Raw genomic sequence first — 19,461 nt, 5'->3', positions numbered from 1 at the left:
TACTAATTCATTTTCTGGTAAGAAATCTGTACTTTTACTCAAGTACGGCTTTCAGATACTTTATCCACTACTGCTAATATGTAATTCAACCCCCAGGGACTATTTAACGCATTTTACGCGCTTTTCATTCTTCTATTTAAATTTCTCCTGTGTTTGTGCATATGGTATAAATTGTGGAAAGTTGCATTTAAGTTTGATCTTGAAATTTCCAGCTCAGCAATCATTTTTGTTATTTTGTTTTTCATCTAAAAATAAATATGGTGGCATCATGACAAAAACCTGGCACTTAAAGGGTTAAAATTCTGAAAATTGATCATTATTTGATATTTACGTTTAGGGCTGATGTTGGTTTAAAAACTCAATGAAAAATGAAAATAACATGAATGTAAAATATTTTATTATTTAATATAAATTAAATATATTAATATTTTGAAATGATTTTGAAAAGCGCATTTTTTTGCACAAAGTGATACGAGTGTATATAGTATTAAAGCGGGCCCTCAGGGTTAATAATGAATAGAATGAATGCTTTATTTGACATAAAGTTTTTACTGTAAATCTTTTTTCCCCTATGGATTCCCTTTGCAACCGCCAACATGTTGATTAGTAACTGTAATTTAATTACATTTATTTTATATTTTTAATTATTGTAACTAGTTACATTTAACTAGTTAGGCTACTCCACAGCACTGCTGATATTTAATTTAAAGATATACTGTATACTGTTGAAACCCTGTAGGCTTCACTCCAACACTTCAGGAGGCAGTAGTGCGCCGGAAACGGAATCATCCGGGTACTTACAAAATTGCGCTCATCCAAGGTTTGCGTATTTTTCGACGTAAAGCCCTATCTCTTTTGCGGAGCGACGTGCTGATATCCAGCGTATCTTTTGTCTGTGATTTCCGCTGAACTGCGTTCATCGTGTGGCCGCCGTCGTTCGTCGTGCGTGATCCAGTTTTGTGAAGACGAATCAACACAACAGTGAATCGGAAAAAAAGGAAAAAACAACAACTGTGAAACAGAAATGTTGTGGTAGCCGAGTGTTAGTGGAACACGGTTGTCTTCAACGTTAAGAAATCACACGGGGAGTGAAGGTAGCGAGGTGTGTGGTGTTTTAAACGTTTTTGTTACTTATCAATGAGTCGTTAGCCGCTATGCTAGTTTTAGCAGTTGGCTAGCTCACCGCTTCATCCACGTTTGGCCTAATCAACAAATAGAGTCCATTTAATGCTTTGCAAACTTGGTGTGTAGCGTATTGTAAAGAGTGCATAAATCGTAATCTGTGCTGTAAAGTTTAGTTAACGGGCAATTAATCAACTCTGTTATTTTTAAAGTTGTACATAACGTAACAGTTAATGCCGCACGGGAAGCCATGTTAGCTAACCGCTAGCCAACTTGTAGTGGTTATGTTAGCATTTTTAGTCAAGATAATGTGCAGTCATTGCATAAAGAGACCAGTACCAGTTTGAGTTAAAAATCCACCATAAATATTATTGTAATATATAGCGATTTCTCCTTATTTGTGCGCGGTTTGGAGTAACGTTACGAGGCGGGTAACTGTGTTCAAATTTAAAAGTGTATAGTTTAACAGTCTGGCTCTTATGTTATGATTAATTTCTTTATTCTGTGTCATGCACACAAACATGTGCTCAGCTCTCATGGGTTTACAAGAAAACTTAACAATATTGTTGCAGTGATCAATCCAAAATACATTTTATCTTACTGTTAAGTCTTCAAACATTATTCGCTGCCTTCTATCCCAGGCCAGACAAACAAATTCAGCCACGACAAAGGTTCCCTTCTAAAACATAACTAAAATATTTTATAGTCATCCAATCAAAAGAAATAAACATAAATGGAGGTCATTTAACTATAAAGGGCACCCCTTATATCTTTGTATGCAGGACAATAAAACAAATAAATCTACATCACGTTTTAAAGTTAATGTGATTACACTGCTTCAATATTTTTAGGGGCAGTATTCAGTTAAATTCTTTGTCTGGTGTTCTTTCAGTGGTGAGGTGCCATGGCGGCTACCTTCCCCTACAGAGGGGTCCCTGCAGGGATGCCACCAGGTGTACCCCCACCTGTGCCCGTTCCAGACTACATGTCTGAGGAAAAACTGCAGGAGAAAGGTATGTTCACTCAATGCAGCACATTCCTGGTATGGTTCAAACTATAATGTCATATCTCAAATGGACATGTTTAAATGTGTAATTTTGTTTTAAATGTCCTCTAATTCTACAGCAAGAAAATGGCAGCAGTTGCAGGCAAAGCGCTACTCAGAAAAGAGAAAGTTTGGCTTTGTGGATGCTCAGAAGGAAGACATGCCACCTGAGCATGTCCGTAAGATTATCAGGGACCATGGAGACATGACCAACAGAAAGTTTCGCCATGACAAGAGGGTCTACCTTGGGTAAAAAATTGATCATAAAAGTCTTTAGCTGACTAACATCTGTAGATGTACTCTAGATAGAATGTAATGCACATGTAAGCTTTAAACTGTTAATTTTTGTTCATTTTTCCTTTTTTTAAATTTTTAAAAAAATATATATTTGCTTGTTGGTTAAAAAGGTTCATCACCACTGCCTTAACTCACTGTGTATCTTTTCTTTTTGTTCCTTAGTGCCCTCAAGTACATGCCCCATGCAGTACTGAAGCTGCTGGAAAACATGCCCATGCCCTGGGAACAGATCAGAGACGTGCCTGTCCTCTACCACATCACTGGAGCTATTTCCTTTGTGAATGAAATCCCCTGGGTCATAGAGCCAGTCTACATCGCCCAGTGGGGGTAAGAGAGTGTGATCCTATAATGTTATCATGTCTGTAGTACATGGCACTTGTGTGAGAAATGCACACAAAGGGCATTATACCCATGTATATTTCTAAGATATTTCCAATCATCTGCATCCCTTGTCCTCCTTCCAGCACCATGTGGATCATGATGCGACGTGAGAAGCGTGATCGTCGGCACTTCAAGCGTATGCGCTTTCCACCATTTGATGACGAGGAGCCGCCGCTAGACTATGCTGACAACATCCTTGACGTGGAACCATTGGAGGCGATCCAGATGGAGCTGGACTCTGAGGAGGACTCTTCAGTTGTGGAGTGGTTCTATGAGCACCAGCCTCTTAAAGACACTGCCAAGTAAGCCATCATGTCACTCTTTAAAGACAAACATTTTAAGTTTTACAGCTGATGTGTTGCTAGCAGAATAAAACAACAATTCATTTGTACCATCTTCAGGTTTGTGAATGGCACCACCTACCGTCGCTGGCAGTTCACACTGCCCATGATGTCTACACTGTACCGCCTGGCCAATCAGCTCCTCACAGACCTGGTGGATTTCAATTACTTTTATCTGTTTGACCTCAAAGCCTTCTTTACCTCCAAGGCTTTGAATATGGCAATCCCTGGGGGGCCGAAGTTTGAGCCTCTGGTCAGGGACATCAACCTCCAGTAAGGACCTCGTGCCTTTAATTAAATACTGACATACAGATTTTACACTGTTATTTTTATTGGTTTGTGGAACTCACTTGGAATTACCACCACTTGCTTGCTCACACGTGTTATCACGTTTCTTAGACTGTTTAATGATTTTGCCTTTAGAATAAGCACATTTCTTGTAATTGTTTGATTGTTAATCCTGTTTTACACAAACAAAACAAACTAAGAATAGATGCCGGATGATCTGTGCCTCAGCTGATCCCTTTCTGTGATTACTGCAGGGATGAAGACTGGAATGAGTTCAATGACATCAACAAGATCATCATCCGACAGCCTATCAGGACAGAGTACAAAATCGCCTTCCCCTACTTGTACAACAACTTGCCGCACCATGTGCATCTTACCTGGTAAGAAATTAGCAAACAAGGTATTTCTTAAAGTTGCAGGTCATTAAAAAACAAATTCAATATTCAGACGTAACTTGGCTGAATGCCCTGACCGTCTCATCCAACTGCTAAAATTGCTCTAATATCGTTCACATTGACTGTAAGAACTGAGCAGATACTCATGACTTCACCTCTGCAGGTATCATACACCTAATGTGGTGTTCATCAAGACTGAGGATCCAGATCTCCCAGCGTTCTACTTTGACCCGCTGATCAACCCCATTTCACACAGACACTCTGTGAAGGTAAGTCTTGAGGATTGTGGCTGATTGTCCATCTTTGACAGCTCTGAAAAGAATAATTTATTTCCGTCATAACAAATCATGTGAAGTTCTGGTTAAAGTCCTCTTACAAAGGCGCACTTGCATTGGTCCGCTTGCCTGTGCGTAAGAACTGGAGGAATATTAAAATGAATGGTGAATTTTATTTATTACTGGCTGCATTAGCAGTTAGGCCTTTATCATTCAGACATTGCTTCTAAATATTCTTAAATTTCGACTTCAAATGAATTTGAGGTAAAACTCCATCAAAATGAAAATGTTTGAGATATCTTTTTTTTTGTAATTTAGCTGTTTATTTCCAAGTCAATATTCATCAACTCACCATTAAATTCTTGTTGTAATTTCCTGCACCTGCAGAGTCAGGAGCCTCTGCCAGATGATGATGAAGAGTTTGAGCTTCCTGAGTATGTGGAGCCCTTCCTCAAAGAGACCCCGCTCTACACAGACAACACAGCCAATGGCATCGCTCTGCTGTGGGCGCCGAGACCCTTCAACCTCAGATCTGGCCGCACAAGGCGTGCCATTGATATACCGCTGATCAAGAACTGGTGAGCAAACTCCCAACATTTTTGTAACGAGACTAAATGTGTTGTGATTTACTGATTGCAAACAGACTGATAATTTTTGAGACGTTGTAAATGGTAGGTGTTTCATTATTCTACAGGTACCGTGAGCACTGCCCTGCAGGACAGCCAGTGAAAGTGCGTGTGTCATACCAGAAACTGCTCAAGTACTATGTGCTCAATGCTCTCAAGCACAGACCACCCAAGGCCCAGAAGAAGAGGTGAGCATCATTAGATACTTCATATCTTGATTTCCTGTTAAACTGGCATCCTTACTAAAGCTGTTTTTTTTGCTCATCATTTTTTTCCCGTTAAGATTTTGCGTCTGTTGTCTTTCAGGTATTTATTCCGTTCCTTCAAGGCCACCAAGTTCTTTCAGTCCACTAAGCTGGACTGGGTGGAGGTGGGTCTGCAGGTTTGCAGACAGGGCTACAACATGCTCAATCTGCTTATCCACCGTAAGAACCTCAACTACCTGCATCTTGACTACAACTTCAACCTGAAGCCCGTCAAGACCCTGACCACAAAGGTACAATCTCCAGTACAGATCCACCTGTTGTAGTACCATGCCTAAATAAGTAACAGGATTGTTCGTGAAATGTTGCTTTGATGTTACAATATTCTCATTATATAACAAAAGTGACAGTTTGAAGCTCCAAATTTAGTTAATCTAAACTGCATAAAGGTTAAAATGGGGATTCTGCTCTGTTTTTATTGTTAAAAATGACTAATTGTATTTGGGCACTCTATTTCACCAGTGTTGATGTACAACTGTTTGTGTTTCTGTCCCCCAGGAAAGAAAGAAGTCCCGTTTCGGCAATGCCTTTCACTTGTGCAGAGAGGTGCTGCGTCTCAGCAAGCTTGTGGTGGACAGCCACGTGCAGTACAGACTGGGAAATGTCGACGCTTTCCAGGTTAGTTTAGCAACACATTTTTCTCAGCACATTCCCTCTGTATTAGAGGTACACTTACACCTGCATTCTTTCATTAACTCAAGGAAGTGTAATTTTATCGACGGTACTGACGGGACAAATAAAAGAAAGCCACAGAAAATTTGAGTGTTGTCTGTTGCAGTTCAAGTAAAAGGGCTAAACTGCAGAATGAGGGTGCTAACACATCTAAACTACTTGCAATGTAAAACATGTAGATTTTCAGTTGTGACAACTGTTTTTAAGCAGAGTTTCTGTAAAGTTCATCTTCTATTGATCTCGAGAGACTGTGATCAGTTTCTTGTTTTCGTTTCAGTGGCGGTGATTTTTTGGCAGTAGTTGTAAATGAATTATTTAACAGTCGTCAAACTCGATTAATCCCAGAATTTTGCCTCTGTATTGTAGTTGGCTGATGGGCTGCAGTACATCTTCGCTCACGTGGGTCAGCTGACAGGCATGTACCGCTACAAGTACAAGCTGATGAGACAAATCAGGATGTGCAAAGATCTGAAGCATCTCATCTACTACCGGTTCAATACTGTAAGTCAACACACATTGTATTGGATATGACATTTGTTGGAGTATTGGAGATATTATGTTTGTTGTCCATCAAAAGCTCTTTTCACAGACTGCAGAAAGAGGTCTTAACCTCGTATCCTGAAGTCTGAATTCATTGTGATTTCTGTCTGAATTTGTTTTTTTGATCAGGGTCCCGTGGGCAAGGGTCCAGGTTGTGGCTTCTGGGCTCCCGGCTGGAGAGTGTGGTTGTTCTTCATGAGAGGGATCACTCCGCTTTTGGAGAGGTGGCTGGGGAATCTGCTGGCCAGGCAGTTTGAAGGTACGCTCATACACTGTCTCATGTTCTTGTGGTTCTGGTGATGCCATTATTTCAGCAACAAAACGGTATGAACCACAGAGGTTTGCATCTGCAGAAACTTAAAAACATTTAAGCCATAACAGTTTTCGGTTGCTCCAACAGGACGTCACTCCAAGGGCGTAGCTAAGACGGTGACCAAACAGCGCGTGGAGTCTCACTTTGACCTGGAGTTGCGTGCTGCTGTGATGCATGACATCTTGGACATGATGCCCGAGGGAATCAAACAGAACAAGGCCAGAACCATCCTGCAGCACCTCAGTGAGTCCTGGAGGTGCTGGAAGGCCAACATCCCCTGGAAGGTCAGTGCATCACAGAGATCACTTCCAGTTTATCAAGTAAAATGTATAGTGCTTGAAGTGCTGGAGTCCAAGTGCTTCAAATGTCATGTTGCTTAGACTGCTAGAGCTGTCAGCTCTTGAAGTGGTGAAATGTTTGCAATACGGGTCAAAATTATTTGTGCCACTTTAGGTTGAGCAAGAATTAATGAATTATTTGTCATATCCTCCGGTCATTAAAGGTGCCAGGCCTGCCCACTCCCATTGAGAACATGATCCTACGCTATGTGAAGGCTAAAGCTGACTGGTGGACCAACACCGCCCACTACAACCGTGAGCGTATTCGCCGTGGAGCCACTGTGGACAAGACGGTGTGCAAGAAGAACCTGGGGAGACTGACTCGTCTGTACCTGAAAGCTGAGCAGGAGAGACAGCACAACTACCTGAAGGTAACACACAGGAAATGACAGCTCAAAATGGAAATAATCTCTATTTGTGTTCATTTTTCCCCACAGTCAGTATTAATAAACTGACTGTGTGTGCTTTTGGGTCAGTGACTTTAAAGAAATTGTCCACAACCGCATTTACTAACAAGTAAAATAAGTATGGCTGACCATCAACCTCCTGCCTTTCAGCAAAAATATAATGCACTTAACAAATTCAATTTTAAGATTTTAATGACATCCTCTTACAAAGGCGCACTTGCATTGGTCTGCTTGCCTGTGCGTAAGAACTGGAGGAATATTAACATGAATGGTGTCTCTTTTATTTATTGCCAGCTGCAGCTGCAGTTGGCTCCTCACCATTCAGACATTACTTCATGTCATTTATACTGTCTTACCATTTCAATGTGTCTTTATGTTAAGTTGTGCTTAACACCCATATTAGTATTTGCCATTCTCCCCTTTTTGTCCCACAGTTTTGGACATTGAAATTTTCAGGACATTTATGAATCAGTAGTTGAGAGTCTAAATTTCAGTTCCCATTTCCAGATGAGTAAATATAGATAAGTAAATACCTTTGTACATTGAGAGAGTGATAGTAGAAATAGCGATTAAAAAAATAAGTGAGAAATAATAATTGAAAAAAATTTAAAAAATAAAAATGAATAAGATTCATTTAAAAAAAACCCAAACAAATAAAAAATAGAAAAGAAAAATCCAAAACTTAAGGGGAAAATAGATAAAGTAAAGTTAAAAAATAAAAAATACAACCTACAGTAAAAAAATTAACATGATGGGATGAGGGAGAAAACTATCACATTTTGCCATGTTTTTAATGAAGTGTACATGTTCTGCCGACAGGACGGCCCCTACATCACAGCTGAAGAGGCGGTAGCCATTTACACCACCACTGTTCACTGGCTGGAGAGTCGGCGGTTCTCGCCCATCCCTTTCCCTCCACTGTCCTACAAACACGACACCAAGCTGCTCATCCTGGCCTTGGAGAGGCTCAAAGAGGCGTACAGGTAAATGCAGTTTCAACATGAAAGTCTCTACCATAAATGTCCTCACTCCAGGTAACACAACCTGCAAGTGTATTGCTTTCTACATATTAAGTTTGTGTCTCGGTGTCCTCCAGCGTGAAGTCTCGTCTGAACCAGAGTCAGAGGGAGGAGCTGGGGCTCATTGAACAGGCGTACGACAATCCTCACGAGGCCTTGTCCAGGATCAAACGTCACCTGCTCACCCAGAGAGCCTTCAAAGAGGTCAGGACCAAGACGTACAAATACTTTTAGTTAACAGTGAAGCATCTGCTGGTAAATATGGCAGAGCATTGGTTGACAGTATAGGGTTCATTTACTAACAATACAGTATATAAACATAAGATATGTGGCATCACATGTGATTTTTTTCTTAGTTAAAACCCTCTTTTCTTCACAGTGCTTGCTTCATTAGATTGTTTGCAGAAAAAAATATTTGAGACCTCATTCTCAAATTAACTGAGTATTGATGTCAGTATCATTCATTTTTGTGAAAACACCACAGGAAATGTCTTAACCATCATATTTGATTCCCGTCAGTCTCAGATGCACTTCTTCTTTTGCAGGTGGGAATCGAGTTCATGGACTTGTACAGTCACCTGGTGCCTGTGTATGATGTGGAGCCCCTGGAGAAGATCACAGATGCCTACCTTGACCAGTACCTGTGGTACGAGGCGGACAAGAGACGTCTCTTCCCACCCTGGATCAAACCTGCTGACACTGAACCGCCACCCCTGCTGGTCTATAAGTGGTGCCAAGGTCAGACTCAATAACAGAAGTTTTACCTTATGAATGTATGATCATATTGTGTAATACCTCAGTATGCAAATTAAATTGCATTTTTTATTGATGACATGCACCTGATGACCCCTGTCATGTATCAAAGAAGAAGCAGGATCAAAAGTCAAACATCTCTTTGTTCATTCTCCTCAGGCATCAACAACCTGCAGGACGTTTGGGAGACTGCAGAGGGAGAGTGCAACGTGATGCTGGAGTCCCGCTATGAGAAGATGTATGAGAAGATTGATCTGACCCTGCTCAACAGGCTGCTGCGTCTCATTGTTGACCACAACATCGCCGATTACATGACAGCCAAGAACAACGTGGTCATCAACTACAAGGTAAACACGTGCAATCATTTCAAATATTATTTTATTTCTATATTATCTTTATAGATCATTCCTTAAACTCTTATATAAATCATATCTAGCTACTTATTGTTTAAGAAGCTCCTGATGCAGTACATTTTTACTGATATTTGATCTAAATGTTATCTTCTTGTCTCTTGTCTATCCAGGATATGAACCACACCAACTCCTACGGCATCATCAGGGGGCTCCAGTTTGCCTCTTTCATTGTTCAGTATTACGGCCTGGTGATGGACCTGCTGGTGCTGGGCCTGCACCGTGCCAGTGAGATGGCCGGCCCACCTCAGATGCCCAACGACTTCCTCAGTTTCCAAGACACACCCACAGAGAGCGCCCACCCGATCCGACTTTACTGCCGCTACATCGACCGCATCCACATCTTCTTCAGGTGAGATCGACTCCCCAAAATAATAAATACACCCCTAACGTATTGCTCTTTGGAAACTTAAGCTTTGATGGACATCATGAGTTAAACAAACCACCTTATTTTTTTAAACCACTAAATATTGGTAATAGTCTTAAGTTTCTAGCTTTGCTGCCAAAAAGAACAGATTTTTGAACAAGAGTGAAAAGTTAGTTTTTCTGTTAATTGTATGGCGTTTTCATGGGTCCACCAGGTTCTCTGCTGACGAGGCCAGGGATCTGATTCAGAGGTACCTGACTGAGCACCCAGACCCCAACAACGAGAACATAGTGGGTTATAACAACAAGAAGTGCTGGCCCCGTGATGCCCGCATGAGACTCATGAAGCACGATGTTAACCTGTGAGTTCCACCTCAAGATTTTGACTCTCCTCTTAGTAGTAGTATATTTTATTACAAAATCTTAATCTATGTTGAACATTGCACTTATTTTACCAGATAAGGAAACATAACTCTTGCGATCTTATTCTTCTCAGTGGACGTGCTGTGTTCTGGGACATCAAGAACCGCCTGCCCAGATCAGTGACCACAGTCCAGTGGGAGAACAGCTTTGTTTCGGTCTACAGCAAAGACAACCCCAACCTGCTCTTCAACATGTGTGGCTTTGAGTGCCGCATCTTGCCAAAGTGCCGCACCAGCTATGAGGAGTTTACCCACAAGGACGGTGTGTGGAATCTGCAGAACGAGGTGAGGACTTGATGCCCAAAATAAAGGACTGCTGTGCATCTGTTAACGACTTCCCTTAAACAGTTTGTGACAACTAATACTATTAGTCGTGTTACAGTACTGAAACTTGTATACTGGCATTTTTCTTAAAATGGTCATATTCCTGTTTTTAAGTTCCCATGTTGTATTTGCATTTGTAGGTAACCAAAGAGAGGACAGCGCAGTGTTTCTTGCGTGTGGACGACGAATCGATGCAGCGCTTCCACAACAGAGTGCGTCAGATCCTGATGGCCTCTGGATCCACCACATTCACCAAGGTCAGCAGACAACCATCTGCCAAAAAGTACCAAGTAGTGTGATGTTAAAAAATAACAAAAAGTAATCATTGCAATGTCAGAATAAACCAGTGTGTCCCGTCTTTACCTCCAGATTGTGAACAAATGGAACACGGCTCTGATTGGCCTGATGACGTACTTCCGTGAGGCTGTGGTCAACACCCAGGAGCTCCTAGACCTGCTGGTGAAGTGCGAGAACAAGATCCAGACACGTATCAAGATCGGCCTGAACTCCAAAATGCCTAGCCGCTTCCCACCTGTCGTCTTCTACACTCCCAAAGAGTTGGGTGGCCTCGGCATGCTGTCCATGGGCCACGTGCTCATTCCACAGTCAGACCTGCGGTAAGTCAGCATGCAGACCATTGTTCTCTCCATCTCTGGTCATTATATTATTTTGTATATTGTTTAAGTAAACTTGGCGTTATTTTTCTCTCTCTCCACCAGGTGGTCCAAGCAGACAGATGTGGGAATCACCCACTTCAGGTCTGGAATGAGCCACGAAGAGGACCAGCTCATTCCTAACTTGTATCGTTACATTCAGCCATGGGAGAGCGAGTTCATTGACTCCCAGAGGGTCTGGGCCGAGTACGCCCTCAAAAGACAGGAGGCCATTGCCCAGAACAGGTATTTTGTCAATAATAACATATGTTAGACATTAAGGATGTGCTGTTCAGTGCTGCACTTATTGTACTAATTTTAACAAACCTGAGCTGAAACTTGACAATGTAAATAGCAGTGGGTTTATTTGTGTTTCAGGCGTTTGACCCTGGAAGATCTGGAGGACTCTTGGGACAGAGGAATCCCTCGTATCAACACACTTTTCCAGAAGGACAGGCACACACTGGCCTATGACAAAGGCTGGAGAGTCAGGACAGATTTCAAACAGTACCAGGTATGATGAAGCACCAGGGATCAGTTATGTCGAGTTTAATTCAAACACTAACATGCCAAAAATCATTACAATTTGCATGTAAATATACTGACCTTTGTTGCATTTTGCACCAACACGCATTCATCTATTAATGAATTTGTCCTGACTGCGTGCAGGTGCTGAAGCAGAATCCGTTCTGGTGGACCCACCAGAGGCATGATGGCAAACTGTGGAACCTGAACAACTACCGTACGGACATGATCCAGGCTCTGGGTGGTGTGGAGGGCATCCTGGAGCACACACTCTTCAAAGGCACTTACTTCCCCACCTGGGAGGGTCTCTTCTGGTGAGAGCTCTTTCATATTAGGACTTTTCCTGATCATCTTAGGTTTCAAACAAATCTAAAAGAAGAATATGCTTACACAACCAAAATACTTTTACACTTGCGGTGCTTTTTATGTTTCTTTATTTTGCACCATCAAATGTTTTCTTCCACAGAACTGATTCAGGTTGTGTATTTGTGTTATTCTGTCTTTTAAAAGCGTCAATTGTCTCAATTTCTGGGCTTTAGGGAAAAGGCCAGTGGCTTTGAGGAGTCGATGAAATGGAAGAAGCTGACCAATGCCCAGAGGTCTGGTCTGAACCAAATTCCCAACCGTCGCTTCACACTTTGGTGGTCGCCCACCATCAACAGAGCCAACGTTAGTACAACCATTTGTAAATGTCTTTAACCAGATGGATTGATTTTTATGTTCCCATAGATAAAGTTTAAAAATGTCTGACTTGGCCCTCATTTTCTCTCCTGTGTCTGTAGGTGTACGTGGGTTTCCAGGTACAGCTTGACCTGACGGGAATCTTCATGCATGGCAAGATCCCCACACTGAAGATCTCCCTTATTCAGATCTTCAGGGCTCACTTGTGGCAGAAGATTCACGAGAGCATTGTCATGGATCTCTGTCAGGTAGGTTTTTTTTCTAACTTTGTTACAGACTAGCTTTTTACTCACTATGATAGCAGAAATATAACAAGCTGCAGTCTGTTCTTGACATGGCTTTTTACCAGCTTTATTATTGACTGATTGTGAGTGATTCATTTTTCTGTTTTTGTTTTCAGGTGTTTGATCAGGAGCTGGATGCTCTTGAGATTGAGACGGTGCAAAAGGAGACCATCCACCCCAGGAAGTCGTACAAGATGAACTCATCCTGTGCAGACATCCTTCTCTTTGCGTCATACAAGTGGAACGTGTCTCGGCCATCTCTGCTCGCTGACTCCAAGTATGACTTTTAAAGTATATTAACGTGACTATATATATTTTTACTTTCAGATTGCCAACAATGGGACAAATGAGTTTTGTGAACTCTGTCTTGATGAAGCATTTTCAAGGCCCTTTATCTAGTCTTTGATAAATTAAAATGTCCACCTGCTTCCTACAGGGATGTAATGGACAGCACCACCACACAGAAGTACTGGATCGACATCCAGCTGCGCTGGGGTGACTATGACTCACATGACATCGAGCGCTATGCCAGGGCCAAGTTCCTGGACTACACCACCGACAACATGAGTATCTACCCCTCACCCACCGGGGTGCTCATTGCCATCGATCTGGCTTACAACCTGCACAGGTTAGGATTGTTACAAACATAAATACATGACCAGAGTGAATGCATGTATTAACAGACTGATGTAAAAGTGAAATATAAAAATAGTGTGCTTAAATTAATTTTGCTAGTCATCTTGACTACAGGCAACAGTGTTTTCTTTCTGATTTTAAAGTGAACCCCAGTGTAAAATATGTATGCAAAAATAAAACAAATTTCTCATACAAATAGTTAACAGTGTTGCCTGGAATTTGGCACCCACGTGTTCATGTCAACAACTACGTCCTGCAGGTGCCTTGGCAGTCTTCACAATCACTTCCTAACTTGTTAAACATGAATGTAACTGTCTGCAACAGAAAGTTACATCAGCTCAGATAGTGTTTGGTAGACATGGTAGACATCCATGAAGTATTTTTCTCTTGTGGTCAGCAGAGGAAATATTGGTTAAAAAAAAAAAAAAAACACCAAAATTTAGTATTTCACTCAAGTTGTCATATAATCTCCACCGTAGTGCCTATGGGAACTGGTTCCCTGGAAGCAAGCCTCTGATCCAGCAGGCCATGGCCAAGATCATGAAGGCCAACCCCGCCCTGTACGTGCTCAGGGAGCGCATCCGCAAAGGTCTGCAGCTGTACTCCTCTGAGCCCACTGAGCCCTACTTGTCCTCACAGAACTACGGTGAACTCTTCTCCAACCAGATCATCTGGTTTGTAGATGACACCAACGTGTACCGAGTCACCATTCATAAGGTGAGGCTGACTGTTGTTGTGCCATTACAGTGCACGTTTGTTTTGGAATTAAAGCTTCTTTATGTTGTAAATTCGGTACCTTAATATGTTGCTTTTCCAAGGGAACATAAAAAAATATCCTGTGAGTATAGTCTCATGTATTTTTTTGTTCATCTCAACAGACCTTTGAGGGTAACTTGACTACGAAGCCCATCAATGGAGCTATTTTCATCTTCAACCCCAGGACGGGTCAGCTCTTCCTCAAGATCATTCACACATCTGTGTGGGCCGGACAGAAACGTCTGGGACAGGTGCGGACCTGCTCCACCACTCCTTGCTTTTGTTATCACTACCCCTGCTTTTTGTATTGATTTCGATTCTTATTATGTTCAATTATTTGATGTTTGTAGTAAATTTTTTTAAATTTTTTGTTTAGGAATAAGGCCTCTTGATTATATTTTTGTATGTGGTCTGTGTTCTGCTCCATGTTTGTTTAGCTCCTTTATATAACAGAAACAATGCAACTAAATTGGAAATACAGCTGCTAGAATGACCTTCCATGAATACCTTCCTGCGGATCTCACTTTATTCTTGCTTTGTCCCTGCAGCTGGCCAAATGGAAGACAGCTGAAGAAGTGGCTGCCCTGATTCGCTCCCTCCCTGTGGAAGAGCAGCCAAAACAGATCATTGTAACCAGGAAGGGCATGCTTGACCCTCTGGAGGTAAGAGTCTTTTATACTAACAACTGGTATAATAAGCTTTGACTGGTCATCGGTAGTTCCTGAAAGTTGTGAACTCCTTTCCAGATGTAATGCTGTTGTTCTTTCTGTGCAGGTCCATTTGCTCGACTTCCCGAACATTGTGATCAAAGGTTCTGAGCTGCAGCTGCCCTTCCAGGCCTGTCTGAAGGTGGAGAAGTTTGGAGATTTGATCCTGAAGGCCACAGAGCCTCAGATGGTGCTGTTCAACCTCTACGACGACTGGCTCAAGACCATCTCGTCTTACACAGTGAGTTCTACTCAATCCCACAAGAGTAGAGGAGTACAGGAGTAAATGATTTAAAAGGTTTTATTGTGAAGCATAATTTTCAAAGACAACTAAACATGGTACCCCCCCCCCCATATAAACAAACAACGTCAAAAGACATAGGAAGAACTCACTTAAATATAATACAAATATAAACATTTTAGAATTGTAAAGAAAAAGAGAAAAAAAACAACATTTATTATAATATTAAATATGAAATAAAAACAGCAACATCAGTAGTGATAATTAAATAGATTACACCTTATTTACATCGATGTATCGTTTCTCTGAGTAACTTTTCCTGTTTTTTGTTTGATTCTGCGACTAAACTATAACATACCAAGCTTTTAGAAAGCATCTACTAAAAATAATAGTTACAAAACAAACTTGTCCTTGTGGTTGTCAAGTATACCGAAGCAGATCCATCTGATTTCTCAGCAAAACTCATCAGGGTGAATTTTATTTTGTTTACATCAAACTATTCTCTATGTAAATAGTTTGTGTTTGGTGGTATGCCCCGATCTCTAGGCCTTTTCCCGACTCATCCTGATCCTCAGAGCGCTCCACGTAAACAACGACCGCGCTAAGGTGATCCTGAAACCTGACAAGACAACTATCACCGAGCCCCATCACATCTGGCCCACGCTCACTGACGAGGAGTGGATCAAGGTGGAAGTGCAGCTCAAAGATCTCATTCTGGCAGATTATGGCAAAAAGAACAAGTATGTATTCATTCATGGACTTAATATAAATGTAATATGTTGCTCAGAAAGACATTGGACAAATTTTCTGTAACATAATAGAACAGAGTAAAGCTAGACTTGTATTTAGTAGTCAATGTTTCTTTTGTTTTCGTTCAGTGTGAATGTGGCCTCACTGACCCAGTCTGAGATCCGTGACATCATCCTGGGTATGGAGATCTCCGCTCCGTCACAACAGCGTCAGCAGATTGCTGAGATTGAGAAGCAGACTAAGGAGCAGTCGCAGCTCACGGCCACACAGACAAGAACTGTCAACAAACACGGTGACGAGATCATCACCTCCACCACCTCCAACTACGAGACCCAGACCTTCTCCTCGAAGACTGAGTGGAGAGTCAGGTAAGGAGTTTATTTGAATTCCAGACTTTGTTTTGAGGTGTGTCTTCACTCAGGAATCAGTCAATGATCCATAAAGAAGAATAACCATTGTAACTTGTGGTAGTAAATGAGTAACTAGGGAGTTGTAATTTTTGTTTCCCATTTGGTTTTAATGTTTGTTGTTCCTCATCTGTCAGGGCCATATCTGCTGCCAACCTCCACCTCCGAACCAACCACATCTACGTGTCATCTGACGACATCAAGGAGACGGGCTACACCTACATCCTGCCCAAGAACGTCCTCAAGAAGTTCATCTGCATCTCAGATCTGCGAGCACAGGTGTGCAGGGGACATTTCCACCTGAGTAGTCCTCATTAAACCAAAATAAAGAGACGGACGGTGTCTGTAGATACTGACGGTCATGTGTTGTTCAGATTGCAGGTTACTTGTATGGCACCAGTCCACCAGACAACCCCCAGGTGAAGGAGATCCGCTGCATCGTCATGGTACCACAGTGGGGGACACATCAGACTGTCCACCTGCCCAACCAGCTGCCTGGTCATGAATACCTTAAAGTAAGACACACATGCAGTTTGAGAGAACCTTACAGATCATTCTTACCATCTTATGATGGATGCTCGCTGCTTTGTGACTGTTTTAAAGAGCGTTTTTGCAATTCTAAACCCTTTTCTTTCCCTTAACAGGAAATGGAGCCCCTCGGCTGGATCCATACCCAGCCTAATGAGTCGCCCCAGCTGTCCCCACAGGACGTCACCACCCATGCCAAGGTCATGGCTGACAACCCCTCCTGGGACGGAGAGAAAACCATCATCATCACTTGCAGGTGAGTTTCATAATACAGGTAGTAAACAGATGTCACTCAGAAATTCAGGGTTTCCCCACACATTCATTTATTTATGGCGACCTGCCACACTGATCACATCTGTGTATTGATTTTCTATTTTGGGAGCTGGACTGTTCATTAGGAGTGCTGCATTGGAATATAAGCCAAAGCCTACACAGTACAGTTCTTCATTGCACCACTCTCTGAGAGTGCAGATGGAGCTGCAGAACGTCAGGCGCAGTGAAAGTGACACAAAGTTTGCATTACTCGCATCTACAGCAGCTCCTCGACCGACTGATCCATTATCGACCCTGCCACTCAAACTCCATAAACGGCTGCTGAGGAGAAAATGAACTCATGAAGAGTTTTGCCCGTGCTACATTTGTGGACAAGCAAAAATCTCTGAATTTAGAGAGGGGCCACAGAATGATAGAAAAGAACGCACAAACGAAGGAAAAAAAGCTTGATAATGCGCAACCCCACCCCCCCAAATCCTGGCACTGAAAAAGGCTCTTGTACAATTGTCAAATAAGTAATTGTGTTACTTTTTAAATTTGATAACTGATGCAGTAATTAAGTAGAATATTTATTTTGAAAAAAAAAAATGCTACAGGATATTTTAAAAACAGTATCTTGGTTTTCCTTTGTTGTCTTTGAGTTTGTAACTGTTTTAATCATATAACATAGATGGCTCTCAGCTGAATGGTATTAAAATGCATTTTACCTCTTTTTTTTCTTCAGCTTCACCCCAGGCTCCTGCACGCTCACAGCCTACAAGCTGACACCCAGTGGCTACGAGTGGGGTCGGCAGAACACAGACAAGGGCAACAACCCTAAAGGCTACCTGCCATCTCACTATGAAAGAGTGCAGATGCTGCTCTCTGACCGTTTCCTCGGCTTCTTCATGGTGCCTGGACAAGTGTCCTGGAACTACAACTTCATGGGTCAGTAGCCATAGTTTTTAAATTTATAAGGGGGCTTGTATTTTACTTTTTTAGTAGATGAGCCAAATGATTCTGCTTTAAAAAGCGGTTTGTCATATCGTCTGTACCGCTGCTTGTTTTAATAGGTGACAGAGGTCAGTACATCGATATTTCCAATCTGTGTGTCAGTTTGATTGATTTTATGATGCAGTTGTGCTTCACAGTTAAAAAATCCATCACTATAATCTGGAAATGCAAATAGCCTTTTCTGTCCTCGGACTAATGTGCACTATCTTGTTTAGATAAATTTAAATTATTTAAATTTAAATTATATTAAATTTAAATAGATTTAAATGTTATATGAGCAGTGGCTTATTAAGACACTAACACATAATCATTCTGTTAACTCCTCTTGCTCCAGGTGTGCGCCACGATCCCAACATGAAGTACGACCTGCAGCTGGCAAACCCCAAGGAGTTCTACCATGAAGTCCACCGGCCTTCGCACTTCCTAAACTTTGCCTCACTGCAGGAGGGTGAGATCTATAACGCAGACCGTGAGGACATGTACGCCTGAGAGCAGACGTCCTGCTTGCCACATATTTTGTAGATAGCTCTGTCCGAATCATGTGGAGCCAGTCGAGAACAGACCTTGTAATATTTCTGCTGAACACATTTAACTGTGATGTTTGAATTTTTTTATGTAAAGGCTTTAGGACCTTTTAAGGAACGTTAAGTATGACATTTTCTACAATTGTTTTCTTTGTTCCCCCACTCTCACCTCCATCATTACAGTCTAGCTTCTTCAAGAAGTTGCAGTCTTTGATTTTGTGGCTTGTGATACATCTGTTGTGCATTTGTGTGTAGTTTCAGTACACAAAACTTTGGGTAAAATTTGGTAGTTTTACATTGTTTAAAAAGGATGAAGTCACAATTTCCCACTTAGCCCTTTGAGAAATGAAATTGAAAGTTGTATTTTGATGCCAGTAATGCCGTTACTATGTTACCTCTGTGCATCCTGTGACATCGTAGCTTGGCTTTAAATAAAGATCATTTTTTATAAACATTTATCATGTGATAGTGTTAAGTGCTGTCAGTCTGAGCGCTTGATAAAACTGTGTATGCAGAAGAGAAGTGAAGCATTTGTTTATTTTGACTGTGTAGGGGAAGTTTTTTGGCTTGCTTCCCCTCTGCAGAAACTATTGTGTGTGTGTGTGTGTGTGTGTCTGTAAAGCACTCAACGTGGTTTCAGTGAACTTTCTCAAGCACACATCAGCAATTTGGGCACTTGAAAGTAAGGCCTGACATTAAAGGATTAACTGCCTTAAAGTGTTATTAGGGTTCCTGTGGATACTTAAAGTCTAAGAAGGCACTGAATTCATTAATCCGAAAATAAGGTTTTAATTGGTATAATCTTAAATCTGAAAAATGCTCAGACATAGAAAGTAGGATTTTTTTTTTTTTGTTTTTATAAAGATGCATTTTAAAATCTCAAAATAATAAACATTTATTCCCATT

At 41.5% G+C, this 19,461-nt stretch overlaps 1 protein-coding gene across 1 annotated transcript; it reads left to right on the top strand.

Annotated features, from left to right (window-relative positions):
* Positions 1–896: 896 nt before the first annotated feature.
* On the top strand, positions 897–19,011 carry prpf8 (pre-mRNA processing factor 8). The gene is made up of 43 exons (XM_042486225.2): positions 897–1,102; positions 2,015–2,135; positions 2,248–2,416; positions 2,627–2,791; positions 2,929–3,147; positions 3,247–3,459; positions 3,729–3,854; positions 4,033–4,138; positions 4,532–4,722; positions 4,839–4,958; positions 5,077–5,266; positions 5,532–5,651; positions 6,072–6,206; positions 6,375–6,504; positions 6,646–6,842; positions 7,061–7,267; positions 8,123–8,286; positions 8,400–8,526; positions 8,868–9,060; positions 9,235–9,422; positions 9,599–9,837; positions 10,067–10,213; positions 10,348–10,558; positions 10,738–10,854; positions 10,967–11,214; positions 11,317–11,496; positions 11,629–11,764; positions 11,920–12,089; positions 12,315–12,444; positions 12,558–12,704; positions 12,857–13,017; positions 13,177–13,368; positions 13,856–14,093; positions 14,255–14,383; positions 14,681–14,794; positions 14,907–15,080; positions 15,627–15,820; positions 15,959–16,198; positions 16,375–16,516; positions 16,612–16,752; positions 16,882–17,021; positions 17,763–17,965; positions 18,366–19,011. Exons 2-43 carry the CDS (start codon positions 2,027–2,029, stop codon positions 18,518–18,520), a joined length of 7,017 nt encoding a protein of 2,338 aa, XP_042342159.1. The 5' UTR covers positions 897–1,102; positions 2,015–2,026; the 3' UTR covers positions 18,521–19,011.
* The last annotated feature ends 450 nt before the right edge of the window (positions 19,012–19,461 follow it).

The sequence above is a fragment of the Plectropomus leopardus genome, chromosome 6 (assembly GCF_026936395.1).
Source record: "Plectropomus leopardus strain MGB_pleo_1.0 chromosome 6, ASM2693639v1, whole genome shotgun sequence".
Classification (NCBI taxonomy): Eukaryota; Metazoa; Chordata; class Actinopteri; order Perciformes; family Serranidae; genus Plectropomus; species Plectropomus leopardus.
The sequence above is the reverse complement of the archived record's forward strand: the minus strand, read 5'-3'. Positions and strand labels throughout refer to the sequence as shown.